Raw genomic sequence first — 17568 nt, forward strand, 5'->3', positions numbered from 1 at the left:
AAAGAAAGACGTGTGTGTTAATGCCAGCATTCACACAAGTTATCTTTAATGGAGGCTAAAAAAGTTGATCTGAAGTCAGTGACTTACAGCCAAGGCTGATTTGACTGCTTGTAACTGGAAGAAAACTCGTCCTCCTTCCTCTGGACACAACATCTTCAGTTCCTCTCGGGTCATCCCCAGCAGGCTGGAGCCACTCAGCACACCAAGACAGCGCACAGTGCTGCAGATCATAGTAAATCAGTGTTTAATTCATGTGTAAATTCACAAGCCTGACCTGGACCTCAGTTTAAGTTTTCTGAGGCTGCCTTTTGAAAAACTTTTTTAAGATGGTTTAAATTTTACAAAAATAAGTGCAACACCCCTTTAACATAAGTATAGAGCATTTTGACTGAAGATTTGTTGGGAAAAGTTAAACTGACTGATTTATATAACCTGTATAAGTATTACGTTTCTTATGTTCTCTAGTCTGCAACTTATTGCTTATAACCCTGCAAAGAAGGAAAAACACACAAAACAGGCATTACAGCCAAATGTCACCATATTTGCATTTTTTTTTTAATTTCACCAGTGGAGTGCCTCTATAATAATAATAAATAAATAAAAAAGATGGCTATATAAAATCAAATATAGAAACTCATGCTACATAAAATTATGTTAATGGTTTTAAGGGCCATGATGCATTTGTGAATATCTCCATACGTGTATCATGGTAAGGGAAAGAATCAAAAGGGACATTTGGGGAAAAATTACAAGACTTCACAAAGATGAAAAAAAATACTTAAGAATAAATCAGGGGATCCAGTTAAATTAGTAATGAAGAGGTGTTGACTGATCCATGATTTCATTATCGTATCACAGTGGCCATAATTCCTAAAAAAAAAAAACGCCAACATAGTTCCTTAAAACAGACCAATATGACAAATATGAGTAGTGAATAGTAATCAAAGTTATAGTGAAAGCTCAAACAAGATGAAAAAACATCTGTTTCCTCAGTCTCTGTAGCAAACATGCAAAAAGCTCTTTGGAACAAAGATACGTGTATGAATTTAGTATAAAAGGAAGTCTGATTTATGGGGTTGAATTTTTTTTCTGCATGAACCTGGTCCATACAACCACAGTGAATATTTAGTCCTGACAAATGAAGCAGAGAATTGGCGTTTATAAATGACACTGCACAATGTTGTGGAAACTATTTACAGATTAAATGACTTCCAATCTCCAGGAGTTTGGCAGGAGAGGAATTTGATCCAAAACTCCTGCTATATATCAGACAATAAGTTGTAAAAAAAAAAAAAAAAGGAATAAAATAAAATAATAATAATAATAATAAAATCTTTGACCTTGCCAGGTATTTTTTTTTTTTACCTGATTCTACTCATAATCTAATCCAAATGTTTACAATACCAAATATGTAATTCACCCTCTGGGGTATATTAAAGGCAGAGCAACAAAACATTCTCAGCAGATGAAAAGTTTAAAACATCTCTAAAAATACTGTAAATACAATAAACTTAAAAGCCCATGACAAGTTGCTGCTGTTAAATGTTGTTCAGTAAAAGCTCAGATGTTTAAATTTAGGTGCATTGTCAGATATCTGGTCTAGAGAAATCAATGAATTCAGATGTATTTGGACTCACATTTGACTGAACTCTTTGTTTTCGAGCCAGGCTTTCACTTCTGCTGGTTTGGATCTCCTCGTTAGGACAGAAGACACTTCAGCCTCCTTAGAAAACAGAACAATCACACTGTGATTTTTGCTTCTTTGTGTGTGTGTGTGCGCACGTGGACAGTTTTCTTTCTCATGTTCTTGTTTTACAACTGGAGTTTATATTGATCTGCTGTGCTTCTACCTCATTAGACTGGTCATCATTAGCCTCCAGGACATTATTAGGTACATAACCTTCCTCCCCTTTGCTGTTCCTCACTTTCCACCACTGCTTTGACATGTCCAGCAGCTGCAGAGGAACAAAGCAAAGCAGTTGTGGTCTTCAAGTTGAGCTCTGGTTGGGAATCATTTGCTACCAGAATAACTTCAGATAGAACAAAAACCTGGACGATTTCTCCTTTCCTAACGGTGAGCTCTCTGTGGTTTCTTGAAATAAAATCAGTCTTAACACGCATGTCACGTTTTTTGGAGCTCACTGAGCTGAAATACACACAGAGAACTAAGACTTAGAACCATGAAATATAAAACTTTATGCAGATGTCTAATCTTAGCTCGTGCATACCGTGACTGTTGTGGAGGAGCTGATGGCTTCCACATGGAAGAAGTCTGTGGAGAAAAAAATAATCAGACTTTATTTAATTTTTTTATAGAAAGAAAAAAGAAAAAGATGTTTATTTATTATTTTTTCCATAGAAAGAAATTTTTTATTTATTTATTTACATTGGGAGCTTGTGGTAAGAAATAGCCCTCACCTTCCCAGTTGAGCTGGCTTTTTGTGAGGAGGACGTGAAGGCTTGAGAAGATTGCCAAGGTTGTGGACTTTCTTGTCTGCTCATTGGTTCACTTGGTGCAGGTGTTGCAGTTACTTCAGGAGGTTGCCAACCATCTGAGAACTCCAGCGTGTAGACTGGGATGTCCTCATCATCCTCTGGCCATTTTGTACTATAAAATAAACCTGATTATCATCTCCTTGTGGAAAGTTTGACACTAACTCAAACTGAAATGAGAATGTAAAAGTCCACCTGGGGATGTTCCAGGCGTCTCCCAGAGACTGCCAGAGCTGGTCCTCCTCTGTGGTCGCCTCCTCACTCAGGAAGCGAATACACTGAGGTGTCAGCAGTGGCGCCACAATGGTTGTAGGCACATCTTCAGCACAGTGAGACGTCACCTGGTGAAAAATGAATAACTCACTCTGTCAACAAAAATAAATGCATATGGATGATGCTGTACACATCTGGCTCTGTTTTTCCATGCAGGTGTTTTGTTTAGTCCAATCTTAACAGAAAGTTTTTGATCCTTCCTAAAACTGTTGATGATATCGATCAACAAGCAGTTAAAATAGCCATGGCACAGAAAATCTACTAAATATTCAAGTATAGCACAAACTATTAAGCATAAAAGATGCGAGTAAGAGCTCGGAAATGAGTCACTTACAAAAGCTAATGCAGAAAACAGGAAGTGGACTAATTCAGGAGCACTGGGATCGTGGATCTTTCCGTTGAGCTCCGCCTGTCAAAAGTCACACAACTACGCGTTATGGCAAGAACAGGAACAGCACAGACTATGATGATTGCTTGTAAACGTGAATTTAAGACACGAACCACAAGGTTAAACCCATATTTGATTTTATGGAGACATGCTGCAAATTCTTCTGGAGGAGGCATGCCGTTCGCAGCTAGAACAAATCAAAAGACAAGATCATGACCTGCAACTAGAAATGATTTATAAAGTAAAAAGTCTGAAGTGTTTATTTACATTCAGCATACATGCGCTGTATATCTAAAGGTTTTATACTGAATTACCTTTTCCTTTCTTCTCCTTTTTCTTATTCTTTGTATTTTTAGCTTTTATTGCAGCAACTCGCCCCATGAAGATTTCTATGTCATTAGAAATATGATTCAAAATATCCTGAAAAGAAAGAATTACTAGACTCTTCTCCTTCTGAAAATATGTACAGCACATGTACATATGTAAATATGTACAGCAGAAGTTATAAATTTCATAGTTTTAACTAATTACGAAAAAACTCACAACATTCCTGTCTAGCTCTGTATACCGGGGAGGAGAGGACAAAGGACTGGAGGGCCGGGGTAGTGATACCACAGAGGAAAGTTGCATAATTTGAGGTGCAGCTTCGTCCTCTTCTTCCTCATCCTGAGGAAGATCAAGGTCAATCTCAAGTAAATCTTCTTCTCCTACACAGACAGACAGAAATGGATTAAAAGAGATGCTGAAGCTGCCGTCACTGTTTTAGTCGGTACATCTGTTTTATTCACACGTGTTCTGTGACTTGAACTGTAGTTTATCTAAAACTCAATATGATATTCATGTTGTCTGTTTATTTTTATGTGCAATTAAAGAAATAATAAAAAAAAAACTAACCAGAAAAATGAAGACACTGTCCTGACAGTAAAGCATGGGGGTGGGAGTGTGATGATATGGAGCTGCCTCAATTTATAGATGATGTACCAAAATACTGGCGAAAACAGTTGTGCCTAAAACAGGGATCCTCATTCCTGGTCTTTGAGAACCGGTATCCTGCAAGTTTTCCCAGTGTCCTCGCTGGAACACGCCTGGCTCAGACAAGCTCTGCACTTGTCTGGTAAATACACATTAATTTATATCAGGCGTGTTGCAGGGGGACCACTTGAGGACCTGGATTGAGGAACCCTGGCCTAAAATAATGGTGGGTGTTCAACATTATAAATTAGTAATAATCTAAAGCTATTATAAATACAAAAATGAAAGAAAACTATGAGCTGGTCATATGGTTTCATCGTTTTGAATATTCACTTCAAGAATTAGTGAGCCACTGATCTGTTGTGCTAAGCTCCAGCTGCGAAGCTTGTAATTTTTTAAAATAACATTTAAAATGCTTTGACGCCAATCTGAATAATTTCACATCACAGTCTTAATTAATTTGGGTTGTTTTCATATACCTGATATACTACAGGCTCACCAAAGTCAGAAGCAGACGTCGACGGTGGCAATGAGTCCCTTGAAGGCCTCTGCTCTTTTATGACTTTTTCTCTTTCATGTCCACCTGTAACTTTTGCATTGCTGTTTCAAAAGGTATTAAGGATACTTTATCATTTAAGAAAAAAAGAATAAAAGATTGATGTAGGTTTGTGTATTTGTACATGCTCTCTTGACTGTACCTTACGCCTGAACCCCCTTTTCTGCGCATCAGTGCACGCGTTAGATCCCTTTGAACATAGTCAGCCTGGAAATGACAAGAAACACGAACTTACTGGTGTTTTTCACTTCTCAGACATTAAAAGAGTCATCATCAGGGGTGTGTCCTCACCCTGACGTCCTCACACTGGAACATGAAGACAGTGGTTGTGGGTTTCCTTCTGGACTGAACGGACACAGTGAGCAGGGAATTATACACTTCAGCACCCAGTACAGCATTCAGATCCTGGATTTCACTGAGCGAAATGGACTCCAGCTCCTCCTGAGAAATCACAGAAGTGTGTACATGAACAACTATTATGGAGATGTGGGCAAGTTTAAGAATTTGCCTGCTGATGTGTATAAATGAATCTGGCATCCACAGGGTTTCAGAGTATTTTCCCTCATTTCTGAAATATTCTGAGTTTACTGCTCGTGACTAGTTTGTTACCAGAGTTGATCTGTAAAGCTCTTGACTGACCAACACCGTTTTGACTTTGTTTAGGTGCTTCTTTCTGTTGAGTGTTTCCAGGTCCTCATCAGTGGCATGAGCCAGCCTTGGGCCCGGTGTGCTCTGCCACAGTTTAAAAGCCACAACCAGCCTGAGCTCAGTGTCTCTCCCAGGCTTGGGCTGGGAGATCACCCTGGGTTTGTGCAGGCCTGGCACTGGTTTACTTTGGTTTAGGTTGCGTTGGTCTTGTTTTAGTTAAGTTTCTGTTTCATTTATGTTTCTTTAATAAAGTTTATTTCTTGTAATCACCACTTTTGTGCCTGCCTCCCTTTTGTTTGCAGCCTTTTTGAGCCGGGCTGTAACATGAACCATAAGCTTTCTCCCAAAAGCCTTTCTGTTCTTAGATATTTAAAGCTTTTAAAATCTGAGGGTACCTAATCGGAAGATGCTGAGAACAGATGGTTAGAATTTGGGCCAAAAGGGACAATTTTAGACCCTTTCCCCAAAGGGTCTGCATTAAAACCTGTGATTCTGTGCAGCTTCAGTTGACCTTTGCAGTGAATGTTTCACCTTTTGTACGATGGAGGTTTAAAGATACAGCTGAATCATTCATAAGAAACATTCATTTTCATCCTGGAAGATAAAACATGGAACATATACTTTTAATTATATCTTAATAAATCTCCCTTTTACTATGACTCCAAAGGTATTAATATAGACCTTGTAACAGCAGAGATATACTCATGTCATTATCGATATGTAATTTTCAGCTTTTGGAAAGCTTTGCATATGATTCCTGGCACTTTTTAAAAGCCATATTTTTATAACTCTGGGATTTAAATAAAACCCCACATTGAAATGAAAATAGTATATTAACTTATTTGTGCTTTAAAAGTTTAATTTCAAGTGTTTCAAAGCAGAGGGAATATCTGTGTTAGGAAATGCAGTGCAGTATTTTGTTTTCTTTGAAAAATACATAAAGTATTTGGGAAACGCAGAGACCAGCTGTTTTGAAGGCTAAATACTTTCTACTTCATGCTTGTTTGGGGTTTGAGATGATCACAATTCAGGGTCTTTCCTGTTAAGATTTTTCTTTCACAGTGCACCATAAGTTTTGACAGGAGACAGGTCTGGATTGGTTGACGGGTTAACTACCTGAACCCTGGAAATAACGACATATCCTAGATATGTGGTTTGGTGTTGTCTTGCTGAAATAAACAAGGTCTTCCCTTGAAATGATGCCTGGATGGCAATGTGTGTTGTAATTTCAGAGATTCTAGCAGCAAACACTACAGTTCATAACATTCATCTGTTTAAACATTATTTATGTTTGTGCTACTTTTGTCAAATTTACAATCTGAATAATTTCCACATAATTACACTGCGTTTTCCACTCAAACTTCAAACATCTAAAATCTATTAAAAGGAAGGTAAACATCCTACTTTTTTATAGCCTTGTGATTGGGACAGTCCATCAGGCACCACTCCCATCTAGTTTTACCTTAACTTGATTACCTTAACAACACAAACGATACGCTGTTTACCTTGGTTTCTATGTCTGTGAGTAGCAGGTTGACACCGCGAACCTCCATCAGCATGTTCTGAGCCCATACACGACCCATCTGATCCAACAACTTAAGACGCTCCACACAGTCTCTGACATCTCTTATCTCCTTCCCATCCAGATCACAAGTGAACAAGTGCTGGAACGGTAATCCAGAGTCAACATCACACAGGATTTACTGTTGCAGATGTTTAGATGATTGAGACAAAATGATCATACCTCCACCCTGTACTGAAACTTGTCCATCATGTTGTTCATTGATTCTGCATATCGTGATCTCTGCACTGTTAAAGAATAAAAGAGAAATGTGAGGGATTTTCCAGGAATTTCAAGGTGTAATCACCGCTTCAGTGCAGCAGTCTGAACTCACAGTAAATTAGCTTTGCGCTGGGCCTTGACAGGTTTGATATTTGTGATGATGTTTCCTCCATGGTTGAAAAACCACTGTCCCACACACAAACACAAGCGTCAAAAATGAAAGGAAAAAAGAAAAGAATTTAAAAAGCAGAACTAATGAATAAATCAGTGACCAATAATAATAATAAACAATAAATATTTGCTTAAAAAAAACTAATTTCAGAAATACATACTTGGATTGGACGGATCCTGTATAGCTGTTGGTATCGAAGCCAAATGGGCTGTTATTCCTGAACATCCTGTCCTATTACACCTGCAGTATCACATATGACAAGGATCACACACACCATAAATGTCACAGGTGTGCGCTGACTCACAAACATGCATCTGATATAAACCTCAAAGTCACTTAATTTGAAGGGCGTGTTGTAGCATCTGTAGAATATATGAAGTCGACTAAAACTAAAACAAATATGCAACATATGGACTGAAACATGAAGATTAAAAACACAAGATACAGTGCAATGGGTCTTTTCTGTCACCTAGTAACAGAACTGGGATCAATCCAACAACATGCTGCTGTCATGAGTTTGGCTTGTCAGCAGTGTTAAATTTCAGTCATTCATAAAGTAAAATATATATATATATATCCATGTGGATATATATATATATATATATATATCCACATGGATATATATTTCCATGTGGATATATATATCCATTCATATAAGCATGTTTCAACACTTTGATAGTGTTTGTTACGAGGAATTTAAATGCACATGTATTGTAACACTCCACTGGATTTTAGCATCTTCTCATATTAACAGGAGGAAAAACATAAAAACCACAGAGAACTATGAAATAGAGGAGCTCCTGCTTTCGCTAATTGTTTTAAATGAATCCACTCTGGACTTCTCCAGAACATGTGATTCACACAAGACATAAGAAACAAATACAAACAGTTGTTGCTGTAATTGTCTCTAACAACTTACCTTTAGCGTTTGGCAGAAGAATATTGCTTTTGCTTCTTTCCGTATTATTAGTCCTTCTGTAGTTTTGCTTGTTCACTTCATGTTGTAATTCTGCACCTCGATAACATGAACACAAGACTTCCTCATAAAGGAAGAGGACAAAGTCCACTGTCAGCCACAAAGTCATCTGTGGGATAGTGAAACGTCTGAGATGAGGGTGTGAGGTCTTTACACCGACGTCCTGCTTGAGCAAAGGTTTAGAGATACACCGGAATTCACCTCACCCTGAAGTTTCCAGGACTTTTAATGAGGACCTGTGATAACTGTTAGCATTTTATGATTTTTCCATTTGTGACTGAGTCAGAGTTTCCTCACTCTGCTTTCCCTCTTGTTTCTCATATGTTTCACATGCAGATACTTAACATTGAAGTTGGTTTGTTTTCATTACTAATGTTGCCTTCAGTGTACAGTGGAGATACACCTGAAAAGAAAACCCCTCTTTTAATTCCAAGATTTTACACATAAGGATGGAATAAAAAGGAAATTAAAAGTTAACTTCGCACAATCCTTCCCTGGTTGCAGAACCACCATTAGCAGCCACAGCTTGAATCATTGAGCCTCTTTATGACAGCATTAGTGTCCTGTTGTGGAAGATTTTTGGTCTATAATGTTTGCAGACATTTGTTCATGTGCTGCTCTCTTAAGATCCCACCACAACATTTCAGGCAGGTTTAGGTGTGGATCTAGATGCTTTTCTGCTTTATATTTGAAGTTGTTGGGGATTATTGTCCTGCTTCCGTTTTAGCTGTCAGGTAGAGGGCCTCATATTTCACTCTAGACTACATTGTTGCACAGAGAAGGTCATAGTCAACTTCAAAATACTTCAAGACGTTAAGATACCCAAGCTGGAAGCTGTAAAACAAATCCTAATCACTGCTAGCAAGTGCTAATAATAATCTCGTTTTAACGTTTTATTAGTATTTTATTGCTTCTTGTTATATCTTTATTTTAATGTCTCTTGATTTTTTTTTATTTTCTTAAATTTTTATTGAGTCTTAGTTGTTTTTCCAGTGTTTTAGCTTCCTAACAGATAATCGAGTTGAAACAGCGTCCCTTGAGAAAAAATCTTTGTTGTTGTATATATTTGTGTATGTAATTTCAGAAAATATGATAAATAGTTTTATTTTTTTTAATCCTTTTTTGCCTTTAATGTAAAGTCCTTTGCGCTACATTTTCATTGTATGAAAAGTGCTTTATAAATAAAGATTGACTGATTAATTGAAGGTCTTTTTTTGTTAAAAAACAAAAAACAAAACAAAACAAAACAAAAAACATGACGCTGGACATTCTGGACCAAACATCTCCAATTTACTCTCACATTTTTCCACAAGTGGTTAATACAGAATCCATCCTTTCACTTTCTGTAAAGCCTATTCCAGTTCAGGTTGGCAGGGAAGCTGGAGCCTAAATATCCTCGCAGGTGCGCAGACAAATGCTCACAACACTAAAGACAAAAACTGATTAACAAGTTGTTGTTTTTTTATCAAAAAGAAAAAAAAACACTGAATATGCTTTTACATGTCACTTAAAACATATTGCACATGTATCAGCACATGAGAGGGTTAAATCTCCCTGACAAATAACATCTTACAGATAATCATAAGTGTGACAGACTACTGTGAGTCCTGTCATTATTATATTCGGTCAAATACTCAGAACAACAGGTGTGTTATCTAATAAATTAAGTGTGAAATGGGGTGTGATATTTAAAGCAAACAGAAAGGGATACAAGCAGCATCTGGAAAAGGGTCAAAGTCTGATCTTAGGTGTGGAGCAACAAAGGAAGTCAATTTCATAAAATAATTATACTGATGGATTTTTTTAAGTATATTTACATATTTTCATGATCAAAATCAATATGTCAACATTTTTCGATTTTCCGGATCACTTGGTTCAATTAAGTGTCGCTGGGAGCTGGAGCCCATCCCAGCTATCATCGGGCGAGAGGCAGGGTACACCCTGGACGGGTTGCCAGTCCATCACAGGGCCAACATGGAGAGACAAACAACCATCCACATTCATAATCACTCCTAGAGACTCAACATATTTCATAACTGTAAAAACGTGAAATGACAGACTCCAAATTGTTTGGAAATGACTTTATAACCCTTCCCTGATTGATGGTCAGCAACAATTACTTCTCGGCAATCACTGATGATGTCTTTCCTCTTCGGCATAGTGAACACACATCTGACTGCATCAAAACTGGCTAATTGTGTTGCTAAATGTATTTCCTACAGAACCACTGAAAGTGAACTCACATTACTTCTCCACTTTAGCTCAGTTTGTTAAATAAACAAGCATTCTTTTCTGTCATGTGTTGCTCATCTTAGACTACAGACCCTATTTCAAGTTCTGGTAAGGACAGCACACTTTTTCTTTATGTTCTGACATCACATGATTAAAACTGAAGTGGGATATTATTTTCTTGTGTGCATGTTTATGGGGTCGATACTAAATGAAAAAAAGAGACAGCAGCAGTAAGTAAAGGAAAACAGAAACCGGAAATCTAATCAGCCTTATGGTGTTGTACATTTCTATTTCTATTTCCTCCCTCCAGTCTTTAACATAAGTTATCTGGAATCATCTTTTACTCTGCGTTTATGTCTTTCCAGTAAAACATTAACCAGAAAGAATTCCTCAGTGATGCAATCAGCACACAGTAGAGCAGGATTCGCTTGTGAGATGAGAGGAGTTCACTTGTGAGTCATTAACTGGACACAGATCAGCAGGGTTTACATAATCTGATTTGAGAGCTTATGTTAGATTCAATTCAATTCAAATTTTATTTATATAGCACATTTAACACAACCTCCGTTGACCAAAGTGCTGAACAAAATTAAAATCAAGTTAAAAGTATGCATACCAATGATAACTATATATATAAAAAAAAAAATCTTTGGTTTAAAGGAAAATGCGACGAGGACAACAGGTAGAATACAGATTAGATGTGTATCAGTCATTCTGAAACTGTACAGTAACCAGTCACTAAATATCAGTCGTTTTACTTGTTAATTGCAATGGTGGAAAATAAATCCAGTGCTGTAAGTACATCACATACTGTTACAATCACAGTGATGCGTCTACAGCTGTAAAATAAATAGTCTCTATTTCAATTTTTACGCCTTTAAAATGCATTTCAAATGGATTTTTTTTTCCACCCCAGTTTATGAACAGACTTGGCATAGAAAAATGACCCACTAAAAACAAATGTTTCCCTCAAAGTTAATGCCTAAAACATATTAAAAATGTTGCTGTGAACAAAGCTTTTATCAGTTTTAAAGTAATTAAGTCTATATGATTTTAAGAATTAATATAATAACGGATCAGTTGGTATGTCAATTAATTACGGTTCAGTCTTTTAATCACTCAGTGTTTATATTTGCTTTGGTCATTAGACTGGAAATGAATTAAATATAGTTTGGAGTCATTTATAAATCTGCGTCAATAAATCATTTTATAGAAAATTAAAGAACTTAAGAAAGACATTTTCGAAAGATACTTTTTGTTTGCTGTTAGTTTTCCTCTCCCTATTTTTGCTACACTGCCATTAGTTTATAATGGAAGTGCAATACAACACATATTTCCTAATGAAGAACATAATAAAAATATTTGATAACTGCATTATTAGGAAATATGACAAAACATAATTCAATTCAACTTTATTTATATAGCGTCAAATCACGGCAATGCCATCTCAAGACGCTTTACAGACAGAGGGGAAAACATAATGAAGGCCAATTCATAACAGCCTATATAAGGAAACCAACAGATTGAGTTGAGTCCAACTCAATCTCCCATCCTGAGCAAGCACACTGGCAACAGTGGGAAGGAAAAAACTCCCTTTTAACAGGAAGGAAACCTCCGGCAGAACCCGGCTCAGGACAGGCAGCCATCTGCCTCTGCTGTGTGGGGGGAAGAGGACAGGAAGACAACAGACAACAGGAACTGCTACTCCCGGCCAGGGAGACCTGCTGAGACAGGAGACATACATGTTAATGATGCAACACTGTTATGGGGGGGGTAAAAGAAAGAGATAAAGAGAAAAAGAAAGAAGCTCAGTGTATCAGGAAATGTCCCTCAGCAGTCTAAACCTATAGCAGCATAACTAAGGGATGCTAACCATCCCTAGCTATAGGACTTATCAAAAAGATAAGTCTTCAGCCTAGTCTTAAAGGTGGGGAGGGTGTCTGCTTCCCTAACACTAACTTGGAGCTTATTCCATAAGAGAGGGGCCTGATAACCAAAGGCTCTGCCTCCTGCTCGGCTCTTTGAGACTCTAGGAACCACAAGTAAGCCTGCAGTCTGCGAACGAAGTACTCTACTTGGTATATAAGGAACAATGAGGTCTTTGATATATAGTGGTGCCTGGTTGTGGAGGGCTTTATATGTAAGGAGAAGGATTTTAAATTCTATTCTAGATTCAACAGGCAGCCAATGAAGAGAGGCTAAAACTGGAGAAATATGATCTCTCATGCTGGTTCTGGTCAGGACTCTGGCTGCAGAATTCTGGATCAGCTGAAGGCTTTTCAGGGCATATTTAGGACAGCCCAGTAATAGAGAGTTACAGTAATCTAGTCTCGAAGTAACAAAAGCGTGAACCAGTTTTTCTGCATCACTCCGAGACAGAATGTCCCTAATTTTGGCTATATTACGTAAATGAAAGAAGGCTGTTTTAGTAACCTGCTTAATATGTGGGCCAAAGGACAGGTCAGGGTCAAATATTACTCCAAGGTTTCTCACTGTAGCACTGGAAGCTAAAGTAATGCCATCCAGGTTCATTACAAAACCGGAAAATTTAGCTCTGAGTTTTTCAGATCCAACGAGAATTACTTCAGTCTTATCTGAGTTTAAGAGGAGAAAATTTCTAGACATCCAAGTCTTTATGTCTATGAGACAATTTTGTAGCCTATTGGGCTGATTTGTTTCATCTGGTTTAAAGGATAAGTATAGTTGAGTATCATCTGCATAACAATGAAAGTTTATTCCATGCTGTCTAATAATTTTGCCTAAAGGGAGCATATATAGCGTGAAGAGTATTGGTCCAAGTACAGAACCTTGAGGAACTCCATGACTTACTGTAGTTTGGGAGGAGGACTTGTCATTTACATGAACAAACTGAAGTCTATCAGATAAATATGATTTAAACCAGCTTAACGCTGTACCTGTAATTCCAATCACCTGTTCTAGTCTTTGTAACAGAATGTTATGATCGACTGTATCAAATGCAGCACTAAGATCAAGCAAGATAAGTACGGACACAAGTCCTTTGTCTGAGACCATAAGAAGGTCATTAGTAACTTTCACCAATGCTGTCTCAGTACTATGATGAGCTCTAAATCCTGACTGAAACTCCTCGCATAAATTATTTCTGCTCAGGTGGGCATGTAGCTGAGCTGAAACTATTTTCTCCAGAATTTTGGACATAAACGGGAGGTTAGATATAGGTCTATAATTTGCTATCACCTCTGGATCCAGAGATTGCTTTTTAAGTAAAGGCTTGATTACAGCAGTTTTAAATGATTGTGGTACATATCCTGTCACTAAAGACATATTGATAAGATTTAGTAGTGATGTATTAATTAAAGGGAAAATGTCCTTAAAGAGGCTCGTTGGGAGAGGGTTTAAGATACAGGTGGATGGTTTAGATGAAGCTATTATTTTAGTTAATTCAGAGGGTTGGACAGGACAGAAACTATTTAGACACAAGTCAGATCCTGGTTCTAAGGATGCTTCGGAGACCACAACAGGCTCAACATTATAGGTAGAAGGTAGAGTATTGTGAATTTGATCTCTAATAGTGTCAATTTTATTCCTGAAAAAATACATGAAATCATCACAGCTAAGTGAGAAAGGAATACATGGCTCCACAACGCTCCGGCTCCTAGTAAGCCTAGCTACAGTGCTGAAAAGAAACCGAGGGTGTTTTTGTTTTCCTCTATCAATGATGAATAATAAGCTGTTCTTGCCGTACGTAAGGCTTTTTTGTATACGATTAAACTTTCTTTCCAGGTTAAGTGAGACTCTAGTCCTGATGAACGCCATCTGTTTTCCAAACGCCTTGATGCCTGTTTTAGAGCTCGAAGCTGGGAATTAAACCAGGGAGCCTTCATAATCTTACCTAATTTCTTCTTCTTTAGGGGAGCAACATTATCCAAGGTTGTACGCATTGAAGCTGTTATAGTATCAGCATGTTGATCAATCTGAGCAGGAGTAAGGCTTAAAGGGGGACTCTCAGTCATGCTAACACATGGTAGAGGTGAAAAAATTGATTCAATTGATTGTTTAAATTTTGTAATATTATTGTCTGATAAACATCTAATATAGTAGAATTTATTTTTGGTCAGTGAGTAATCAAATAAAGTGAATTCAAAGGTTAACAAGAAGTGATCGGACAAGACAGGGTTTTGAGGAAATACTTTGAGCTTATCAGTCTCAATACCATATGTTAGAACAAGATCAAGAGTGTGACCATGACAGTGAGTGGCTCCATTGACATTATGTGAAAACCCAATTGAGTTTAGAATAGAGCTAAAGGAAATGTTTAAACTATCATTTTCAACGTCAACATGAATATTAAAATCACCTAGTACAATGACCTTATCAGTAGTCAGCACTAACTCAGACAAGAGATCAGAGAATTCGGTCAGAAACTCGGAGTAAGGTCCAGGTGGGCGATACACTAATGCTAAAAGGAGCGGTTTCTCTGAATTCCATTTTGGATGAGATAAATTTAATGTCAGGAATTCAAAGGATTTATAGTTAGTTTTGTGCTTAGGATTAATTAAAAATTCTGACTTAAAAATAGCTGCAACACCTCCTCCTCTGCCTGTAGTTCTAGGAATGTGAAAGTTTAAATAGTTAGCTGGCGTAGCTTCATTAATACTAACATAATCCTCTTGCTGTAACCAGGTTTCCGTAAGACAGAATAAATCAATGTGGTGATCACCTATCAAGTCATTGACTAATAAAGACTTATTTGGGAGGGATCTAATATTCAGTAGGCCACACTTTATTGTCTTATTTTCAGATTTTATTAGATCCATTGTTTTTATTTTTATGAGGTTTTCACGATTAACCCCAGAAGTGTTTTTGTGTTGTTTAATTCTTACTGCTGGGGAGTTGTATAAGGTCGGAATGGGGTTTTGGGTGGGCGGCGGCAGGTGGGAAGCTGCAGAAAAGTGTGTAGGACTACAATTCTGCCTCCTGGTCCCAACCCTGAGTTGTCAATTTAGCTGACTAATAAAAGAGTCCATATTGCTAGATAAGAGAGCGGCTCCATCCAACGTGGGATGGATGCCATCTCTCCTAATAAGACCAGGCTTTCCCCAAAAAGTGCTCCAATTATCTATAAAACCCACGTTGTTATCGGGACACCACCTAGACAACCAGCGGTTGAAGGATGACATGCGGCTAAACATGTCATCGCTGATTAAATTTGGCAAGGGACCAGATAAAACTACGGAGTCCGACATGCTCTTGGCAAAGTTACACACCGAAGCAACATTAATTTTAGTGACCTCCGATTGGCGTAACCGGGTGTCGTTACCGCCGACGTGAATTACAATCTTACGGTATTTACGTTTAGCCTTAGCCAGCAGTTTCAAATACGATTCGACGTCGCCCGCTCTGGCCCCAGGAATGCATTTGACTATGGTCCCCGGTGTCTCTAGAGCCACGTTTCTGACTATGGAACTACCTATAATCAGGGTTTCTGCCTCAGCAGGTGTGTCGCCGAGCGGGGAAAATCTGTTAGAAACGTGAACAGGTCGGTGGTGGCCAGTGGGTTTTGGTTTGGGGCTACGCTTCCGCCCGACCGCCGTCCAGCCCGCCTCGGCTCCCGGCTGCGCGGGAACTGCTGAGGGACGGCTGCCCTGGCTGGTAGCTCCGCACTGGCTAATGGGGGCTTGCTGACTAACTGCTTCCCTAACTGAGTGCGGAGCTGGGCTTCTAACTCACAGAGCCTCGCCTCCAAGGCTCCCAAGCTGCTACACTTAATACACCTACTGTTATCACTAAAGGAGGCGGATGAGTAGCTAAACATCAGACACACCGAGCAAGAAAAGGCAGGGGACCGGGGTGTGGGAAGAGAGCTAGCAGCCATGCTAAAACCGAGTGCTTGAGCTGTTTAAGTCAGTAAACAGAAAGCCAAAGATCCCAAAAATAAATGCAATATATAGAACAGTGGTTTGGGAAGATATTGTGCGCTAAAGTGAGTGGTTGGTTAACAATAGATAGAAGTTAGAAAGAAGTTAAAGGAGCCAACGGCTCGTAGCAATCCGCAGTGACACACGCTAGGGAAACAGGAAATGACACAATACGTTAGCGCAACGTCAGCGCGTCCAGACAACGCCAGACGTTACATAACAGTATTTTAATGTAACAATGTCCTCCAAAAATTTGGATAGTGTTAATTTGTTTGGTATTAATTTATCCATCATCTCCATGCTAAGAGATTTTTTTTTTTATTTGGCATTTCAGCAACTCACACCAGGCATGTTGCTGTTCCAATAAACAATTAAAGGTCAGCTGTCTTCCATGAGCACATCTGGAGGTAGTTTACCCCCTGCATCACAAGCCAGACCACCACAAAACACATACTGCCAAGAGACATTTGCATGGATGAAAAGAAAATATCTTTATGGTTTTATTGTTAAAATAAACATGCAATAACATGGTAAATACATCCAACATGCCAAGAATCAATTCAGTGCCCAAAGTGCAGTGGAATCCATATAAAAAGAACCCATGTAGCTGAACATTGTTTAGGTAATTGATACAAGTGACTTGGATTAAATTTACAGTAGAATAACAACAATAGTGATATTAAAAAGTCTACTAAGTAAATTGACAAATAAGATGGTTGAAGACAAAATGATGATCAAACTCCATCAGTGTCTTTGAAGAGTTGATCCACCTAATCTTTTGATTATTGCTGGCCTGTGAACTGTATAAATTTGTTGATATCCATACTTTGAACAGCATTAGCTCTAAAAGAAAAAAAAAAAAATATATATATATATATAAAAATGTAAAAATGGCCTATTATATGCACTGCTCCAAGTTATGAAGAGTCAAAAGATAAAGAGACATCTGTCCCCGTTTCATGATTGACTACATCTAGTACAGTCAGGTCATCACTACCCGATTTGGATAAATAAGAGACGGCAATATCTGTAACTTATTAACTATGATATCTGTTGCCTTGTAGCAAGCAGGACTCTGGCCCACATAGCAACCGCATGTTTCTATGCTTTTTGCACACCGAGCCACAACTCTTTGCACTGCTTTTAAATATCTAAAAAGCATAATCACAGCACGGTTT

The 17568-nt window shown here is 38.1% G+C and overlaps 1 protein-coding gene across 1 annotated transcript; it reads right to left on the minus strand.

Moving 5' to 3' along the window:
* Positions 1 to 75: 75 nt before the first annotated feature.
* eps8l3a (EPS8 signaling adaptor L3a) lies at positions 76 to 7510 on the minus strand (the record flags this gene model as incomplete). The annotated part of the gene is made up of 18 exons (XM_079242115.1): positions 76 to 220; positions 1638 to 1723; positions 1851 to 1955; positions 2050 to 2146; positions 2229 to 2272; positions 2419 to 2608; positions 2689 to 2834; positions 3101 to 3175; positions 3268 to 3341; positions 3469 to 3574; positions 3698 to 3861; positions 4626 to 4726; positions 4825 to 4889; positions 4974 to 5123; positions 6836 to 6994; positions 7075 to 7139; positions 7226 to 7299; positions 7446 to 7510. 18 exons carry the CDS (start codon positions 7508 to 7510, stop codon positions 76 to 78), a joined length of 1911 nt encoding a protein of 636 aa, XP_079098241.1.
* Between the last annotated feature and the right edge of the window lie 10058 nt (positions 7511 to 17568).

This window comes from Telmatherina bonti (genome assembly GCF_933228915.1).
Source record: "Telmatherina bonti genome assembly, chromosome: 6".
NCBI classification, from domain to species: domain Eukaryota; kingdom Metazoa; phylum Chordata; class Actinopteri; order Atheriniformes; family Telmatherinidae; genus Telmatherina; species Telmatherina bonti.